General features: G+C 35.1%; 1 protein-coding gene across 2 annotated transcripts in view; it reads right to left on the reverse strand.

Annotated features, from left to right (window-relative positions):
* Nucleotides 1–3645: 3645 nt before the first annotated feature.
* Edil3 (EGF like repeats and discoidin domains 3) overlaps nt 3646–20571 on the reverse strand; it is a 459665-nt gene continuing 442739 nt past the window's right edge. For both annotated transcript variants that reach the window (XM_057789993.1, XM_057789992.1), the window contains one exon: nt 3646–6550. In XM_057789993.1, coding sequence (XP_057645976.1) covers nt 6401–6550 — 150 coding nt within the window. In that variant the 3' untranslated portion in view covers nt 3646–6400. The remainder of the gene's footprint in view (nt 6551–20571) is intronic.

Below are 20571 nucleotides of genomic sequence, written 5' to 3' on the forward strand. Positions count from 1 at the left end.
ATTGCAATAATTCAGGGGTATAAGCATGTTATATAAAATTTGAGAGGTAGCATATATATTTAACAGATTGAGTTTCTGGAAATATTAAGGATGTGAGAGGTGATCATATTACATTTTTTTAAACTTTATTTTATTTGGGCTTTTCAGGACAGGGTTTTTCTATAGCTTTGGAACCTGTCCTGGAACTCTCTCTGGAGACCAGGCTGGCCTCAAATTCACAGAGATCCACCTACCTCTGCCTCCTGAATCCTGGTATTAAAGGTGTGTGTCACCCAGCTCATATTATGAATTCTTAAACTATAGCCAACTGTAAAAAGTTCTGGGAGACACTAGCCAGTTGTGAGGAAGCAAGTCGTACAAAAGATGAGGTAACAGAATAGCCATGTGGCATATATAGGTTAATATAAATTGGCTAATTTAAATGTAAGAGCTATCTAGTAATAAGCCTGAGCCATCAGTCAAACATTTATAGTTAATACTAAGCTTTTTAGTGGTTATTTGGGAACTGGTGGGCAGGAGAGAAACTTCTCATTCCATAAAGTACATTTAAAAATTATTTAATCTCTTTTAAGGCAAACAGGCAAACCACTCTTTGATTTATGTTTCAATACAAGTAAAAGGTGTAACACTATTAGTCTTGAGCTATACCTCAAAAACCTACCTTCAGGTCACATTTGAAAGGTCACAGATGTTTGCTCCCCACAAAATCCAGAAGGATATGTATGGAAGAAAAGTCTGTATCACAATTGAGTACGTTATGAGCAAAGAGCTTTGCCCTCCAGATGGAAGAAATCCACACAATTCTGTTTATTATGGTTTATTTTCCTCTTAGAAATCCTATCAGGCTTCTAGCCCCAAACTTTTCTCCAGCTCAAGCCACTAGCAACTTCCTATTGACAGGATCCATTGAATTCAGCTGGAAACTCACGCTGGCTAGGATGCATTCAAAAACCCAGTGGTCAGCAGACACCAACTGGGTACAAGGCAACTCAGTGATAATGTGGACAGGGTTTTGAATGTTTATGGCTGTGTCCTGGAGTTAGAAAAATACTCTGTATTGTGATCTATTGTGTCAAGAACACTCACAGCCAAGGCCATAATTGGTTTAAAAAATTAGCTATAAATAGTCCCCCCTCTGCCTACCACTTCATTTCTTTTGTGTCCTGGAATATATATATTTTTTCATCTCACTCATTTGTTTGCATTAACAGTTTGAATTGAATTATTGTTTAATTATTATTTAAATATGTACCTGGAGTACCAGATCCCACATACCAAACCTCAGAGCAGTGTATTCATGCTATTTAATAGGGTTCTTTGGAAGGATGTTTCTGATGTTGGGGCAAAAAGAATATATTACATATCTAAGTTAAAAAAAATCTCCAAAACCCAGCAAGCAAAACACATTTATTGTTACCTCTGTGATATGCTACCTTTAATCCCTTCTCTGAATTTCTAATTCCTCCCCTCAGGCCCAGGCAGAAAATACTTTGGCTTCTAAAAGCACAGTGGCGATCCAGCTGGTCAGACTCCCTGGTCTATAGACCTTCTTCCTGAAAGGAAGTGCCTTTAGAGTTTTATTTGGTTTGTCTTTTGACCTTTTCTATATCACAGAGAACGGACAACTATGAAACGTGTCAGTCTGGTTAGAGTCTGTCAGTTGGCGTGACTTTCACTTAAACCATTCCTGTTCTTTTTATCAAATGCGCACAGCCTGCTCCAGTTATCTTCCTGTTGATTCTCAACCACTCTTACGTGATTGTCAGAATCTCGTTTCCTCTGTTCACAGGGAACGCATTGTTTGAGTGCGCCGCGGGTCTGCCTGCTGCTGCTCGCATGTAGAAGAAGGCAGTGGGTTGAGCTTGCCTTGCAATTCATCTTTTCTACTAACATACTGATGTGTAGGCAGATGAAAGGTGTGATGGAGTTTTATATAAATATGGAAGAATATGACTCATATCTTTAAGAACATTAATCGGAGGCAATCACCATATGCTATGCTCAACGGTGAGATGCGCTGACCATTTGCAGATGTGACTATAACATTTTTCAGTAGAAATAGTATTATGAAATGTCTCAGTTGACTTCTACAAGTTTTGAAAAAATAAATGAGGTGCCTTTTCCAAAAACGTTCCCTCTTTCCTGCTACCAAATTCAACGAATAGAAACAGCTCTTTAGTAAGTGCGACTTACTTACTCTGGAAAACAGTTTCCTTGGCAGCAAAGGTGAAATGCCCAGTATAAATTATAGGTGGCTACTAAAACAGAATCAAAAACATCTTATTTTCTCCCTCAAAATCAATAAAGAAATTGCTACTTACTCTAGGCATTCCCGACTCTGTAAGGACAAATGTGGCCGTGAACCTTGTTTCAGAGTAGCTGAGACATTTTTCACTGGCAAAATGTTTTAATCCTTCCTTTTCCCTCAAGCAAAACAGTCCGTTTGTATCTCAAAAGCAATATTTTCACAAATAAACAACAAATTACCATGATCATTAATTTTGTAAAAATGAATATTGGTAAAAGTGCCAAGAAGCATTGCGTTCTGGACAGTAACATTTTTACATTTTTACTTTAGTTTTAAAAATATCTTTATTTAGAGTTACGCATTCAGATCTCAAAACTGAAATTGTAGAAACCTTTTTCAGGTTGTACCGACTTGTTCTATCATTTTTCCCATTGTCTGAGTTGTTTCCTCCTCATGAGACTTTTCTCCTGGAATTCTAAGTGTTCCTTTTACTTTTGCATCCTGAAGCAGCTGCTGTCTGAAGGCCTCCCAGTTGATTTTCCTCTCAATAATCTGCTATCATAATAAAAATTTTATTCCACAGAGTTGCTTTCATAAGTCACTATCCAACTTACTGAGAATATTTTCATAATTGTTTTTACTTAATGAAAGCACATTTATGTATGTTTGTGTATGCAAAAAATTAGGCAAAAAATGGAACCCATTGAACCATTCATATTAAAATGCAGTTAAATAGGAGCATGTGGGAATACAGGATCATAAAACTTGCTCTACCACAGATTCACAGACATTGAAAGAAAACAACTTTTAAAACCTAAGTTTTGCTCTAATTTTTTGAATCCTAATAAATGATCAAAAAGTAGGGATAAAGCATGCTTATTTTACTGGTGACATCTACAGAGCCAAAATAAGCATTTATAAAAAAAGTCATGTGTTCAGACTTCTGTTAAGCAATAATTGGAGTTAGACGTGAATAGACATTATTAGTGTCTCATTATTGCTTACTACCAAAGGGCTTCCTTCAATATACTTCTGAACATCGTTAACTGAAAGAATAAGAGAAGTAGTAGAAATATCATATTAATAACAACATATTTACTAGTCTTGTACTCTACTCTAAGTATACATGAGAAAAAATGATTGAATTATTAATAGTTTGCAAATTTTCTGCAAAATTTCTGTAAAAAGTATAGAGGAATGTACATATTTTAATAATCTCAGATATAATGTTTTTGCAGTCTTACATTTGAAAACAATTATAATCTCTATGTTTTTATTTACCTATTTTGTTGATACGTATAAATAAAAACTAAGCAAAGTATGTGTTCAAGGTTAGTGTGCACCATGGACAGTTTATGTTTTCTGATAGACTTGTTTAATTAAGACAACTTCAAAAGTAACGTAGATTTTCAAAAGTTTATTTTAAGTTTGAAGACTAGACAGGATCATACTGATTTTACAACATCCTATATGACTTAAGTGTATCTACAAAGCAAAAAACAACTTGGAATATTACACAGCTTGAAAATTTGCAAAAGTTATGTGTACCTTAGTTATAACTGTTCTTACAGACAGACCAGATGCCAGCATTCAATGCTATAGTTCATAATTTGTTGTCTATCAAAGATACAGTCATTAATATCTGGTTTTCAAAATTTATACTTATCTTTATGAAGACATTCACAAAGAGAAAGTCAACCGTAAAGGAGAAATTCGTATCTGTGACAAATGATTACAGTGGGATATAAATGAAATGGATATGTCAAAAGTTAATTAATTTTAATATCCTAAATTACATAATTAGATCATGAAAATTATATAGTAAAATGAGACTAGGTAATTCTTCTGCATTCTGCTGTTTGTAAAATTTTACTTGTAAATAGAATTAAAACATCATGTTTCAGCTTGAAGCCGCAGATACAACTGAAATGAAAGCTATTTTCCAGTACTTGCCACTGTTTTCTGTGTGAGCATCCTTTGTTGACAAATGCTTATCCACTGGGATGCCATGTGATGAAAAGCACATCGAGCAGAGGGAAAGTGCATAAGCAAGAGAAAACCTTTCACTGACTTTCCAAACAGTAGCAAATACCATTAATCCCAACTCCTCTGGAACACAAATTTTAAAGAGGTATCAAGAAAACAAAATTCAAAATATCTTATGAAGCCATGAATAGTTTTGAAAAAGTATTTTGACATAAAATGTTATTTATAATTTCTAGAATTTGACATTAAAGATAAAGAATTTGCAAAGTAAAACACCTTCAGATTTAGTAGTACTGCTATCCCTGATAGAAACAAGGACCATGAACTAGTCAGTAAGAGCTGCACTTTTAGGACATAAGCAATTGTATGGAATGCTATTTTAATTTAAAATACTATTTTGACCATTCTATGCTGATAATTTTAAACATTACGTAGGAAAACAGTATTGAAGACATAGCACTTTGTCTGCAGAAAATGTTAAATATTATTCAACATTTTATATACTGAAAATCAGCACGTTTTTTTTTTTTTTTTTACAAATCTAATACAGTAAGCATGTAGGCATGGGGCAAGCATTTGGCCTGGTGGTTACCAATGAATTTGCCGTTTAGAATGGCAATCTGATTGACTTTCTCTTTCAATTCTTGACTGTGATTGAACAACACTCCATAATTACATCATTGAGAAATGCTGTGAACACGTGGACAGACAGGACATAACAGTAGTGACTTTCCTTATACAACACACATATTAAAGGAAAAATAAAACAAAACATAGCAGTGTTTGCAGGGCCTTAGCATTTCATATACATACCATCCTTTCTTTTCCTGGACCTTCAGTTTAAAACTCCAATAATTCTATGTCAAGGTCTTATAAAATAAATACTTGTAAGGATTATAAATTAGGCATGGGGGCATCTATATAGGCGGCATGAGCTTTAATTAGAGACATATATCAATGATTCTGCCATTATCAATAACAAATTATTATGATAATTGCCTAGTTTTCTAGGACGTTTGAAGCACAAAAGAAATAGAAATCAATTTTCATCTTGAAAATGGTTTATGACTTTGCCATTAGTAAATACATTGCTTCTCACAAATTCTGCAATGTGCTTTCTTGAGAAACCACTGCTGGTTTCAAACAGCATTGGGGTTTTAATTTCACAGGAAGAGTGGAAAAATGCAAGGATATGTTCAGTACACTTGGCCAAGCTGTGCACTAGGCTCACATAGATTTGCTAACATCTTAAACACACACAGAATGATTCTATTATTTCAAACAAAAATGAAATTTTAAATTCCAGGGCTTTGTGTTTTTGTTGCTCTTTCTTTTTAACTAAATGATAAGGGATTCTCAAAAGAGGTCTTTGGAAATGAGATAGAGCTTCATTCAAAAATAAAAATTCAGGTTCAATGTACTTATATTAATATAGAACCATTTACTGATAACCAATCATGTTGAATGTATGTTCAATATTAACAGATGTTCCATGTATGTGAATAAACACAATACTTTCAGGTAAATAAAGGATAAAAATTCAATGAGAAAAGATAATAACTGATTTATGTCACATATAAATAATATAAACTTGAACATAAAGGACTTAGTTTTTATTAGAAGTAAAGAAAATAAGAATAGAATTGTTATATGATTGGTATGGCATATAATATATTCCTCTCCAAGTCTCTGTAATAAACACTAATAGGGTTAGGCACAGGGAAACAATCAATTGTAACCCAATTTGTTACAGAAAAAAAAACCTTATTGCTAAAATTGAATGTTTTATAAGTGTTGGTTGAACATTAACCATAGATCTCGCTTAACTCTTTCATCTGATGACTATGAGTTTCTTTACTTTTGCTGTAAAAGGGAGACTTGCTTTGCCCACTATACTTCAACCAAGGTATATAATTCAGAGAAGGAGGACTGTAATTCAGAGATAGTGTGATGTTACTTAAGAGAGTTGTACAATAAAAACTAAATTAAGTTATTGAAGAGGAGGCTAAGAACTCTTTAAAAGCCAGTTAGTAGCCTACCATAAATTTGAACACTTTTTCATGAGTAAAGGAAAACTCATTCAGCTTCCATCAGATTTTGCACAGTTCATTTCATGGAGATACTTGTAGGGAAATAAAGAAATGCATTGTGGGATGTGGAGTTCCTTCATTCCTCTTCTGTGCAGCCCAGCAGCTCTGACCGCAGAGTGATCCTTCCATACCAGGACCAAGGAAGTATTCTTATGTGTCGTGCATAAATGGGAGGGTCGATGACATTTTTCCTGTGAGTGTCGTTGTCAAAATTGCCTTGAAAAACCTAAAAAGAAGAACAAAGAACATGATTATATAGTCCTTTCCCTCTGTAAGCTTGTTTTCTTATCTGTAGTACACATTGTAAACTTAAATATTTTATTTTTATTATTTATTTGTTTGTTTGAGACAGGTTTTTTTTTTGGGGGGGGGGGGGTGTGTGTGTATTCCTGACTGTCCCGGAGGTTCCTTTGTAGACCACTCGGCCTGAAATTCACAGAGAACCTCCAGCCTCTGCCTCCCAAGTGTGGGGTTAATAGCATGTGCCATCACCCCTGGAACAATGTTACTTGTAATTGTAATATTTCTTTACTGTTTATTGTGTGGGATGCATCAGTATGGGTATATACAAATGCGTAGGTGTTTCTATATGTACATTTGTGTTTGTGTGTGTTTGTGTGCGTGTGTGTATCTTCCTGTGAAGCATTAGGCAATATGGTGATGATTAATAAAAGCAGCAGAGGCTGGAGAGTTGGAGCAGCAGTTCAGAACACTGAGCACTCTTCAGAATCTGGGTTTGAGTTCCAAAGCCTGCATGATGCCTAACAACCATCTGTAACTACAGGTCTGGAGATCTAATACCTGCTTCTTCAGGGCTCCACAGGCATTAGACACATATGTGGTGCACATATATAAATTCACATTAAATACCCATACACATATAATAGTGATGATGATGATGATGATAAATGCTGCAACCCACACAGCCTGAGTCCTTGGTAGAATCAGAGGGAATAAAGTTAACTTGGAAGCACATACAGTGAAGGTGGGATTGAGTAAGGCTCTCGGCCAGTGTAGCACTCCACCACCTTAGAATAGTTTTATGTACTGCACAGAGGAATGAGTTAGCTGGCGTCTGTAAGAGGTCTCTGTAGGTGAGCCATCTCAGGCTCCAAAGATTATAGAGGAGGAAGCTGTAGTTTTTGCATGCACCAATCTGCCATTAGTATTCATAATCTCACACTCCTACTTCCAAGGAGAGATTTGCAGCCTCCCTAGAGCCTGTCTCATGTTAGCTTAGCCAACTGTCCCGTTGCTTTAGGACTTGGAATTCTTGACATGGTCAGGCCCATATGAAAGTATACATTCACTCAGAGCTTAACTCTCTCTGGGCTTCCTCTGCCCCCTCTGTAACAACAAATTTCAAAGGCAAACGGCAGAGACTATTTGATTGTCTTTTTGCTGCTTCTGCTGGAAGATCATTTGCCCTGGGTGGCAAATGTTAAGTGCAGTCCCCGTCTGGTAGGGCAGTAACTGTTTAATTTGACAGAAAATATATCTTCATAGATAATTTTCAAGTAAATATTTGCTGAATAAAAGAATACAGAGCAATGCTGTATCCAGAATCTACCACGCTTACATATCTGATTTGTTTTCAGTTAATGGAATTTTTTAAATTTTTCAGTAGGGATTTGGCCTGTACTGACCAGGGAGGAACTCTTCATGGATTCTTATATGTAGCAGCATCTCTATTGGCAAAATCTCACTTGTTCAGAATATAGCATGTAAGCAAAAATCCTGTGAAAAGTTGACACTTTAAACATCAGTAGACCAGAGTACATACTTTCATATGCTGACATTTCCTAACACACAGTTGGATTCTGTTGACATAAAATTTTACAATGAAATATGAGATTCAACATTCACTATATCGGTCTGCTAAAAACCTTAATGCCTTTCTTTGAAATAGTTGAGTTTAAATTCATTAATATGCATTGCAAAATATATAATAGTTATTAAAGTGTTATATTACTTCATAGAAAAGAAATAGAGAAAAAGACAATTTTCTTTTAAGTTTGTACTCTTTGTTACAGTCTTCTATAAGGAGCTGTAAAGTCTCCAAATTATAATTATTAACTATATTTAGTTCTTTTTTATACTTTATTGTTTTTAATTGAGCTATATTTTTCCTCCCTCCTGTTCTTTCCTCTCCTCTCTCTTTCAACCCTCCCTGTCATACATATATATTTAGTTCTATCTAAGGTGAAATAAATCAATTGTGAAAATGACTGCAGCTATACAATTTCCAATGTAAGTGTAAAAAACACAGATATTTGGACATTTATTTTAACAGGAAATGAATTTTGATAATGCAGGAAAATTTATAAAATTTGTGACTATAGAAAGTTGCCCAGATTTATATTGCAATCATCTAAACCTTAATCAGCCAGTACTGAAAATACAGGTTATTTTTCAAAGGCTCACAGTAATGATGGCATAAAGCACCAAGCATGCAAAACATGAACTTGCTTGTTTTCAGGGGACATCTTGCTGTTGTGCAAACATGTAACACACGTCCTGTTTCCTGGTCTCTAGCACAGTAGATGTTGCTGGAAATGGAATTTAAGGGTTTCACTTGAGCAAGTAAGGCAAACACAACATTTCTTGTTGCCGTAACAAAATTGGCAAGCTTTCCAGAAATATGTGTTTGAGACACCCACTTTAATCAGGATCTGAAAGGGTTAAGGGCATCTATAGATTTCCCATAAAAAGGGAAGACAACTAGATGAGAGAGATGCTGTGGGATCTGCAAATTTTTTTGAAAAAGTACTCACAAGTTTAATTTAGGCAGAAGGCTAATTATCTTATGATCAGTTTGTGGTTATCTTGGAGAGCTCTCAAGCATTTGCTAATATATGGGACCTCAAGTAAAAGTTACTCACGGTGCTTTGAACAGGCGTGCATAATTGTAACCTAAGAGAAGCAAGAGGGAGGAAAAGGACAATTCTCTAAGCATGGATGAGTTTCCAAATTTTCTTTTCTACTGTGAACTCTTCTGTGATACTAGTTAAAATTCAAATCAGATTCTGGTGGGGATTCAATTCTCAGCACAGGCGATAATATCATATAAAATGCAACAATAAAATGCTCCCCCCAGCAACAGTTTTGATGCTTTTAAGATGAGATTGTCATTGGTTTCTACAGACCAGTATCTATTAGACCACTGCATATATCAATTGCATGAAGCCATCAAACATTGTGGAAGAAATTGAGTATATCCTTTGTTACAATCAGAAAGTCACAGCTAACATCACTATTTCTCCTGTTGTTTTGAGACAGGATCTTTTTATGTGACCCTGATTAGTCCTGAAAAATGTGGTTCTGTCAAGAACTCCCAAGTTCTAGGATTCCCAGTGTGCAGTACTACTATGTCTGACATTATATCTCTGCTTTTCTGAGTCCGAAATTGGAACACTAATACCCTAAGCATGGAGCATTGGATCATGCTGTGGTGTGTGTGTGTGTGTGTGTATGTGTGTATGTAATTTCTTATAAAAATCATCTAACGTACAAAATTCTGCTTTGTTTCTATTCTAAACTTAATAGAGCAAATGTCTTATACATGTTTCTATTCTTTCAGTATTCTGGAAACTTCTTTAGGTCCTTCAAATAGTGACTAGTTCTGGGTACTGGTACATTGCTTCCCCAAGCTCCTGAAGACTAGAATCAACCAAATCTACAATGGCTGAGTAAAGTCTATACTCTTCTGCATTGCACATCTTCTTCATTGTGCTAGCTCAAGCACACTGTTTGTTTTATTGATTATGTGTATACTTTGCTAATGTACGTAAGAGACAGAGGACAAGAGGAATGAAAATTTCCAGGGAAGTTGCACTCATGAAATCTCAGTATTACGGTTGCCTAAACAAGACCTGAACAGGAACAAAACCAACTGACATGCCAATGTATATCATGGAAAACTCACAGGGCACCAACCCTGAAGAAAGTGCTAGAAACACTTAACAAGTGCTGAGAGAGGAAAAATTGGTCTTTCCCAGAGAGTAATCTTCAGTTAGTCACCAAATACCAACTGGTCAGCCCTGGAAACATATACAAGCAACACTAAATACACTCAAGAAGTTGTACTTATGCATTTATTCATTTTTGTATAAGTATGTATAAACATTAATACTTAAAGAATAAGAGGCCATGACTGTGAGAGGGATTGGGGATACATGAAAGCGTGAGAAGAGAGAATAGCGAAGGAAGAAGCGATGTGACTATATGTTAATTAAAAATGAATAAATCTACTTGAGATACCAGTTATAAAAATCCGTTAGATTGGGTGGTAGTTTTTCCCATATTGTGGAGAATGGGAGAAGGAGTTTATGAAGAAGAGAAAATTCTATACTTATATTCACTTATCCTTTCATACAGTAGATTTATAGTAGAGAAGGTAGGTATGAACTACCGCTTCTAGCTCAGCTTCCCAGGAACCTTGTTTTAATCTACTATTTAGCCACAAAACTAATGAATCTGAGTTGAAGAACTCCAGATCTCCTAGAATCAGGTGCCTCTATATTTATTTTATTACATCTATTGGTGTGTGTTTGTGTCTATTTATCTATGTGTGTCTGTTTGTCTGTGTGTGTATGTGTGCCCATGTGTATTGGGGAGGTGGAGAGGGGCATGTATGCTCATGTCGAGGTCAGACGACAATTTGTTAAAGCTGGTTCACTCGTTCCATCATGTCCTCCCTGGGTATGGACCTCAGCCCATCTAGCTCCATAGTCAGGGCCCTTAGCTGCTGAGCTCCTTCACTAACCCCGCCTACACCCTTTCTATATGTCACATGTGACTTTGATCTAACTCAGCCACATTATAGTTTAATAGGAAATATATGCGTTTAGGTAGTTTTAAAGTCTCTAATTTTTAAATTTACAATTTTTCCACTGCTGTGAGTGCTGTTCTTACATCATTTCCAGCCCACGCTTTCCTTCCCGGCACCTCCTGTGTTCCCTCCCATAACTCCTGCTCAAATTCATGACCTTTCATTTGATTATTATTGTTACATGTGCAACACTAAAAGGACTCAGGAGATTTTGTGTGTGTGTGCCTCCTGAGTGAAGTTTATAATTTGATTAAAATTCTCCTCAAACCCATTGGTCCAGTGTTTTGTTATCAATGAGAACAGAAACTTGCTAACAAAAGAAAATATGTTCACATATTCAATAGTAGCACAAATATCTTCAGAAACTGAAATTTAGTGTTTCAAACTGAACACTCATGGTTAAAACTCTCTGGTATTTCATCATTTCCAGACTCTGTTTCTCTGGTGTGCAGATCATAGAATGACCCCTGTTGTAAGTGTGGTAATTAATTAATAGGCATACCTTAATATAAACAGAAGAAAGAATCAGGCACAACTTTGCTGTGGACATGATAGTATGATCAATACCAACTAATAATTAGAGAAACTTATTCTTTCAGATGTTTTTCTTAAGCTTGAAGTTTTTCATTGTGTTACTTCTAACAAGGATATTAAACTAGAAACAAAAAAATTATACTGATCTTTATTTTATTCAACCCTTGGTATTGTAAAAGTTCACCATGGGATTTGTAATAAGTTTTTAATCTATTGAAAAATAATTAGTGGACATTAGAATTTAAATATTTACTTCATAAAGTTACTATGTACTTTATGTATGCGTGAGCATAAAATCTGATTTTGATGTGTGGCATCTAGGTCACATGCTTGTTAGAGTAAACTCAGAAATGTTAATTTGTTGTTATATGGTTAACACTATTAATTATGTGCTTGGATATTTTTAATTTTCCAAAGTTTAGAGTTTCAAACTGAATTAAATGATAGAATTTAAATTTTTTAAAGTCATACAAATTTCATAGTGTTAGAGTGTACAAATGAATTTAAAAGAAATAGTTTTTATTTAAATAATGTTTAGAACTGAGATTTAAGTGTTTCTCATTCTAAAATTTATTGACCATAGTCTAGGAAAATCAATAATTTAATTTAGTTTCTATGTGTCTATCATCATATTCCAGAACATAAAAATTAATTTAAGTAAAAAGGTAAATAATTTTAATTGCCTAAATATATATTTCAAAACAAAGATTTATAAGTGTGAAGCTTCTGGCCTTGGTTGATTTGTAAAACTTGCAAGTCAAGTCTGATTCTTTTAGAATAGACTCCAACTATTAATCAGGAAATTTAATTTTCTAAGGATATTTTCCAGCATCCTAAAACCATTTCATGATCGAGTGGCTAGTGCATCATTTTTGAAAGTTTCCTTTGAAATCAATTCCACTAACCCAATGAACCCCTGTAACAAAATTAGTTTAAATACAAGTACATTTTTTTCAGTATAATAAGGAAATAAGAATCTACACTCTAGGTAACTTCCAATATACTAAGAAATGTTTCTTTGTAAACAGGGAATAATGAGAATCCATCCTAAGCGGTTCAGATCACTGGACTGCATAGCAAGGAGCTGGGTATCAGGGAGCAGCCAGCACTGTAGGATATCCGAATAATGCTGTAGCAAGCACACACTTTGAATCTTGAGAAACAATGTACCTTCCATCTTAGCTCAAGAGGTTGGAACCACTGCCCTCTATAGTTACAGGTGAAATGATTGCCACCTGATACACCATATTAAGCAGTGACCATTTTTGTGTTTGAGTCAAAGGAGATTCAACGAAATGTATACATTGACTTTCTTTGAAGCCAGAGGCATAAATTTACATGTCTCAGTTTCAGAAAATATGCACGTAGTCATAGGTAAGAGATCAAGTAGAAAATACTTTTTCTGTATTAACCACTAGCCCTAACATGTTTACTGATCAGTTTTCCTTTCTCCCCCAAAGTCATCTCATCATTTTTGTAAGTGCAGTGTATTGAAGTACATTTTCTTTTGTATGTAGTCTACTCACCTGTGTTATTTGAAACAAACAGTTAACTAAAACTTCTTTTAGTGGATGTATCTCCAGGATTTAGGAATCGGGAGTTAATGCTCTCCTAGGGATTATAGACGCAGGAAGTTTCAGGGATACACCAGTTCAACTTTGTATAGTCTAGGGTACATCTACCCTGAGAGAATTTTGACTTTTGCCTTTAGCTCCTGTGAGGCCAACTGTAAACCTTTGGAAAGTCCTGTCACCTCACATGTTTTTGTGCTCCTGTGGGGTATGGGACACATTGAATAGTATATACTAGCATTGTCATTTAGGTGGGAGTTTGGGTCAGTTTCAATCCTGAATGGGCTATCCTGGGCTATGCTACTTGTCACTTTATTTGCTGGATTTCTTTCCATGCTTCTTCACTATATTAAGTTAATTGTAAGCACAGCATTCTAACATACATCCTGTGTGTATTTTGAGTGATTATTCAGATTTTAGGGTGATCTTTAGGACCACCAGTGTTTATGCCACGTGCTAGAGTATATAAGGAGAAACCTAACATTTGTGTTCAATGGTATAGACAGGCCAACAGACTTCGAGGATGGATTTTTAATACTTTTAACATTAATAATTTCAAGCAGGGACTCCAGTTCCAGAAAGCATTGTATCTAAGACTTTCCCAGTGTCCAGGACAGCTTACAACAGATTTTCATAGTTCAAAACTAACTTGTCATTATTTTCTGAATAAATTTTAATATTGCAATCTAGTGGTATTTATTTACTTGTACTCTTAGATCTAGACACTCGTCTAGACACTCGTCTATCAGGATATATTTCACATCAAATTCATACTTTTATTTTTAACTTACAAATGACATTTATTATCATAGAAACCAGCCTAATATATTATATAACATATTATATAATAACTATATATATATTCTAAATATATTCTAGCTAGAATCACTTATTCTTTTCAATACTTTGGTTAAAAAGAACTCACTATTTTTATATGCATGAATTTCTTTAATATTTTTGCAAAGCTAATAAATTGCTTTAAGACTGTTACTTTGGCCAGCTCTTCAGGTTCAACTTTATATCACAGTTTTCTGAGAGCCATAGAACATAGTGACACAGAAAACGTTCCACATCATAATTCACATTGGATTCCCAGTTTTATCTGTGTTCCTTTCAGAATGTTTTGTTCCATAAGCTCCTTTAGAGAGATCCTGCTTGCTTCAAGGTTTGTTTGTGTCTCAGACTCTCAATGAAATCATAGAAGTCTTTCAAGCAAGCTGCCTGTCCGGAGATTTAGTTTCAAAGGCCCAACTGTAGACAATTTTTACATTAAGAAGAAAGTAAAAGGAAAGATCCAGGGACCATTTTTTTTTTTTTTGCAGTTTTCCTCCAGTGCAGAAATGATTTTAAATTGCACACAAACAAGTGGATTTTTCCGGGAAGTTCTTTGGACTTGGACAGTTACTCTCAAGCCATTCCTCATGACTCTAATATTTGCATTTTGTTGTACTTATGTAGAAAAGAAGGATTTTTTGTTTTTGTTTTTGCTTTTTACTTTAGGTAGTTCGACATTAATTCAGGCAGTTTGATATTTTACTGGACTGATATATAGCATGCTCTGAGTACATGTAAAACTCCTATCTCCGATTATACTGCAAGATTGAAAAAAAAAGAAAAAAAAACCAAACAAAAACCCCTAGCCACGCGTTTGATGCTCACTTAGAACCCCTGCAGTGTTATTTTCACTACTTGTTCTTTCTGTGAGTTTGCTTGTATTTGCTTTTTAACAGGAACCAATAGGTATTCCCATAACAGTTGATGAACAATTTACTCACATATTGTCCCTTTCATATACTGCACACACTTCGTCCTTTCATTGCTCCCAAATCCATACATTCTCCTTTGTTCTCATATAACTGACATGTCAGCTGCTTGGCTGACAGTTACTTCTTGACTGGGAAGCAGCTCCATGGTGACTGTCAGAATCCCTTCTCTCATCGCATTTAAGATTATTCAGAAAGAAAAGAAAATGGACTGGCACTGACAGTGCTTTGGAAAATCTGAATGTTTCTGATTTGGCATAGAAATATTTCATTCCTAGTTGTGTAATAATAAGCAATAAACTGTCTTCATCTTATCCAACCCTCCATTCTTGTCAAAGCACAGATTCAGGTCCTTAGACTATTGTGAATAACCGACTTATTTAGGAATTTGTAACATTCATCCAACGAAACGAAAGGCAAAATGGACAGGAGTTAGTTCTATCCTTTCTGGGAACAGTTTTCATGCACAAACTTGGCTTCAAATATCCAGAGAACATGGTTCTCTTCCTCCACCTCTCAGTGCATCTCAATAAGGCGACACTATGTGCCCAGTTTGGTCTTGAACTCACAGTGCCCCTGCCTCTGCCTCAGAAGTCTGGTGGACAGCATCCCAGTGGATTACAGGTATGTGTACCATGCCTACATAGATAGTGTGTTTAGAAGATCACATGGTCTTCACAAAGAAATTTATACTCTGCATTTTGATAGGCTGTGATTTTCTGTAATTGTCCCTGTCACACGGAGAAGTTTCCTTGAAGAAAAATGAGGACTGAACTCTGTGGTCATACGGACAGATGGTTAGATTTGTCTTAGGGATTATGCTGGTATCGATAACTCTAATGTTACATAGACTGAGCAGGCATATACTTTAATGAAAGAGGACATACATTTGAAAGAAAGCAAGAAGGTATATGGGAGGGTTTGGAGGGAGAAAATGGAAGGGGAAAAGGATGTAATCACATTATAATTTCAAAAATAGAAGAAAAAGAAAGATAGCAACTCATACTCTTCTTTGTTATTAAGTTGGTGACCCCAGAACTAAGACCCAGAGAAAGAGCAGAGCGAAGCCCACTCTTTACGGCTATTCTTATTCTAAACCTACTGGCATTTGGAAAGCTCACTCTAAAAGCCAGCAGCTAGGGGACATCACCATATTTAACTTCTTTTATGATGAAAGCTACCTTAAGTGACAAGAATGTTCTTGGAAATATATCACACAGGATGATAGCCTATAAAGATTTATGAAACATAAAATATTCCATTCTAAACTGTGGCTATATATTTAAACTATCTGCCTTCTGGCACTCAGATATCAGTGGCATATGAAATATCCCCATAGAAAAGGAATAGTTTTAGAAAATCATCTGCTTTTCAGAGATGTCTCCAAAAGACATTAGCAGGACCCGTCAGAGAAAAAGGACATCTTTATTTTTCACTTTTACACTGGAAATGTAGAAATTCCTTTCTCCTTTTCTTTGAGAGGACCAAGCCACCTCACTCTCCACTGAAGCCCTCAGCTCAACTTTCAGTCTCTTAAATCACACCAGGTATTTTCCATTTCATCAGAAAAATTTGTGGACTGCTTCCAGCCCTCCATATCAGATAAAATACAGATGATATGACAGTAGAGAAATTGATGTGTTTTTCGTAATTCTCCCCTGACATTAGGAGCCTTTTCCTCCCTTCAATTCTCCTTGAAGTTTCACCTTATCTTAGTAAGAACTAACAAAATATAATGCTGTGTATTTGAACATAGAAGTGATTAAAGCATTCAGCTGTGTTCCTTTCAGGCCAGATCAGTACTTAGAAGATGAAATATTATAAAGTAAGACACCATCTTCCAGTTCTTTGTGGCCAAGTAGAATGTGAGCATAGCACTGGAGTGCCAACTTGTGGATGTACTTGATGTGTGATGTACTTCTGTATATGTGTTGCTTTAATTGGTTAATATATAAAGCAGCTTTGGCCAATGGCTTAACAGAGCAAAGCCAGGCTGGAAGAGAAATATAGAGAGAGTAGGCAGAGTCAAAGAGACGCCACGTAGCTGCTGAAGGAGAAAGACACCAAGAACCTTTACCAGTAGTTCACAGCCTTATGACAATACAAGGATGAATAGAAATGGGTTAATTCAAGATGTAAGAGCTAGCTAGACATATGCCTGAGTCATTGGTCAAGCAGTGTTGTAATTAATATAGTTTCTCTGTATTGTGTCTTGGCAGCCAGGAAATAAATGAGCAGGTTCTGTCAGCAGGTATGTGTGTATTTTGTCCAGGAACAGCAAGAAGGCATTCTCTCTTATCTGCCCCAGGCTTCCTCATGAAAGCACGGCGTGAAGGCAAAAAATCTAGAGAATCTGTAATGGCCACAAGCTGACAAAACAAGCATTTACAATATAGTTATATTTAAAAATTCAGGTTTGTCTGATTCCAGTGTATCTAAGTATGCTGTCATTTTGACTAAATTTGTCAAACATAACAGAGGAAATTCTCCCCTAAGCTGAGTAGGTATTGCTTTGGTCTGAAGTAAATCTTGCATCTTTTACTTGGGGAACTATGGGTAAGTTGATTATTAAAAAAATACATGATACCAGAAAAAATTCCATCAACTTTGCTATTATTTACAGGTATTAATAGAGTACTATGAAAATAAGGAAAAGAAACAAAAGTGTACGTTTTATGTGAAAGTAATAACTTCTTTTAATTGGTATAATCTATTAAGTATCTCACTTGTAGATAAAGTTGTTTTCTTTCTAGATTTGTTAAAAGGTAGGAAGTGAGATCTTGTCTTCCATCTTCTGAGCTCTTCAGGGACGCTGGTGTTCCATGCTGAGATGATTCTGATTTATCTTTTCTTAGTGATTTTTTAAAAAATACAGGTTGTGTTTCCAATAGTGATTTTTTGTTATTATTTTATAAACTTTATTATTTTAAAAACCCTTGTAAATAAATAAAAAAGTCATACAGTAAAATTAACTGGACCAAAAGACTATATAAATAAGTGGACTTCTACATAGAACCAGTATTCAGAACAGAAGCTTCAGAGCTTCATGTTAAATTTTATACTTCGGTATTGAATACGGTTTTTACACTTATCTGCCATCAACCCCCCCGCCCCCAAATCTATGACAGCAAAACCCTGATGACAATGAGAAATGTACTGCCTCTTTTAAAAAGCCCCAGAGGGTGTCAGGTTATGTATGTTCCAAGAGTGTGCCTATACAATTAATATATTACAAATGTATACATTGTTGACAAATTTTCTATTTGAAAGTTTAGAAAGTAAAGGAAATATATGAAAATACCCTAAGTGGGTAGCTTTATAGGGTATGGAAGATTTAGGGGTCCTTTACAGTTTATCATTAACATGGACATATAACAAGATCCTTTTATTCTTTTTGAGACTGAGACTATAAAAAGCCAGAAGAATAGCACGTTAATTAAGCCATTTTGAAAATGTTGAAGGAAAGACTTTTAATTGCTGAACATATTGCTGCTGATGACGTGTTGGTGGATAATAAAACTGGCATATGTGCCACATAGAACTAGTGTCCTTGAGCATTTTTTTACTCTCAAATTATATCATATAGTTAATATTTAGTTTTGGGTAATTTTTTGTTATAAAATAAGGATCAGAGTGTCTTTTGCCCGTGTTTTGGTCAGCAGTTGTCATTCCAGAAGCAAGGGTGTGGGTTCTTTCAAAGTCAGATTGGCCGGTTACTCACCTTATGCATATCAAAGTTCACATCACATAGGTGTTGGTGTATTTTTTAATGAAAATACTAATAGTTTTCTTCCAGTTACTGTTTTCTACCTACATTAGGTTCTTTACTATCAGTCAATTAGTAATAACATTCCTTAATTTAAATAATCTATTAAAGTTGTTAATTCTGACTATTCTGTTGGAAGCCCATCACTAATAAACATCTTAATATGTAAACATTTTAAGACAAAGATAGGTTCTTAATTGGGATGACTATTCCTCACAGTACAAGTACAAGTGGAATTCGGACAGAATAATGAGCAGCATCTTCTGTCAAGGAGTATTGTCACTATATCACTAAATTGCTAGATCTAATACTATATAAGAAGGACCTGAGGAAAGGATGCTCAGAATTTTAAATAAGGACATGTTTATTGATTTATAATAAGTATTTAAAAAATCGTTTTTTTTTTTTCTTTACTTGTTTGTTTTCTAAAGAGAGCAAAAGAAAGAAGGCATGGATTTGGGTGAGTGAGGCAGTAGGCAGGATCTAGAAGGAACTGGGGAAGGGGAAATCTTGATCAGATTTTCTTGTATAAAAAAGTGTGTTTTCAATTAAAGAAACAATTACAAAAATGCATAAAGTGAAAATAAATAATTTTTGATATTTGAAAATTTGGGAAATTAATAAAATAATGCATACAAAATCAAACTTTTCATTATTGTTATTCATAAGCATTTTTTGTTTATGCTGCTAGGGTTTTTCATATGCATTTTTAATTCTTATGAAAACATCTGTTACCAAGACAAAAACACATGGTTTCAAATTTTAGGATAGTTTATCAATTACTCTAAAAGAAAAGTTCTGGGTTGTGGGGGGCATAAAATAATTAGCATCAAGAAAGGAAAAGCATGTCTTCATCTGTGTTGTTTTTTTTTTTTCTCTGTCAATATCCTTAAAATTATCTTTGTAGAATCTCCTGGGGTGTTACTGTCACTAAATATAAATGATATCATTAGGCCAGGCCCAACCCACCCTAACCAAATGCCAATTTATGGATTTTGTGTGTGGTATTGTTTTCATGATGGTATTTTGTTAGCACCTTTAGTTTATTCTGTTTAATTTATTCTGTTTTGCTTCTTTGTTTTTATTTTCAAGAATGTTTTTGTTGGTTTGTCTTTTTCGTACAAAGAAGGTTAAAAATTCTAAATACTGACAGGAAAATTAAACTTCTCATTTGTTAAAAATGGTTGTCTGTTTTATATCACACGTCTTTATTTTTAGAGCCTAGAATAGAATACAAAGGATTCTCCTAGGAAACTTGAAGTCTATTTATGAATTATAACTAGCTTTCCATGATGTCTACAAATAAATTGAATGGTTCTTTTTAAATTCATGAGTTGCTTACAATAAAATGGCCTCTTGCTTGTCCCTGTGGCCAGCCTGTCACTCTTGCTAGTTTTTTATTTCCATCATCCAGAATGCTGTTCTGTTCCATAGCTGTGACTACAGGAGGCTCTGCTAACCCTCTTTTCTTAACTTTCTCTTCTCTGCCCGATGTACTGCTTTCCGTGTCCCTTCCTGCTCTTCAAGCCTTCTCCAACCTAGACTCAAGAGCATCCAAATTTGGCTCTGCTCAGCTGTGTGCATTTGATTTCGCATCCTGTCTTCTAGTCTTGATCATGGGCCTTCTTTTCAGAATTGCTTCTGAGGAGTGAGTTCCAGGCTTGTCTTTGCACTTGTTAACAATGTAACAAGGTACTGGTTACAAGTTGACATTTGACCAAATTGCTTATTATGTTCAGAGTCTAATAGATAAATTCAGATCTAGAAACCCATTTTCACTCA

Source organism: Chionomys nivalis, chromosome 15 (assembly GCF_950005125.1).
Source record: "Chionomys nivalis chromosome 15, mChiNiv1.1, whole genome shotgun sequence".
In the NCBI taxonomy this organism is placed as follows: Eukaryota; Metazoa; Chordata; class Mammalia; order Rodentia; family Cricetidae; genus Chionomys; species Chionomys nivalis.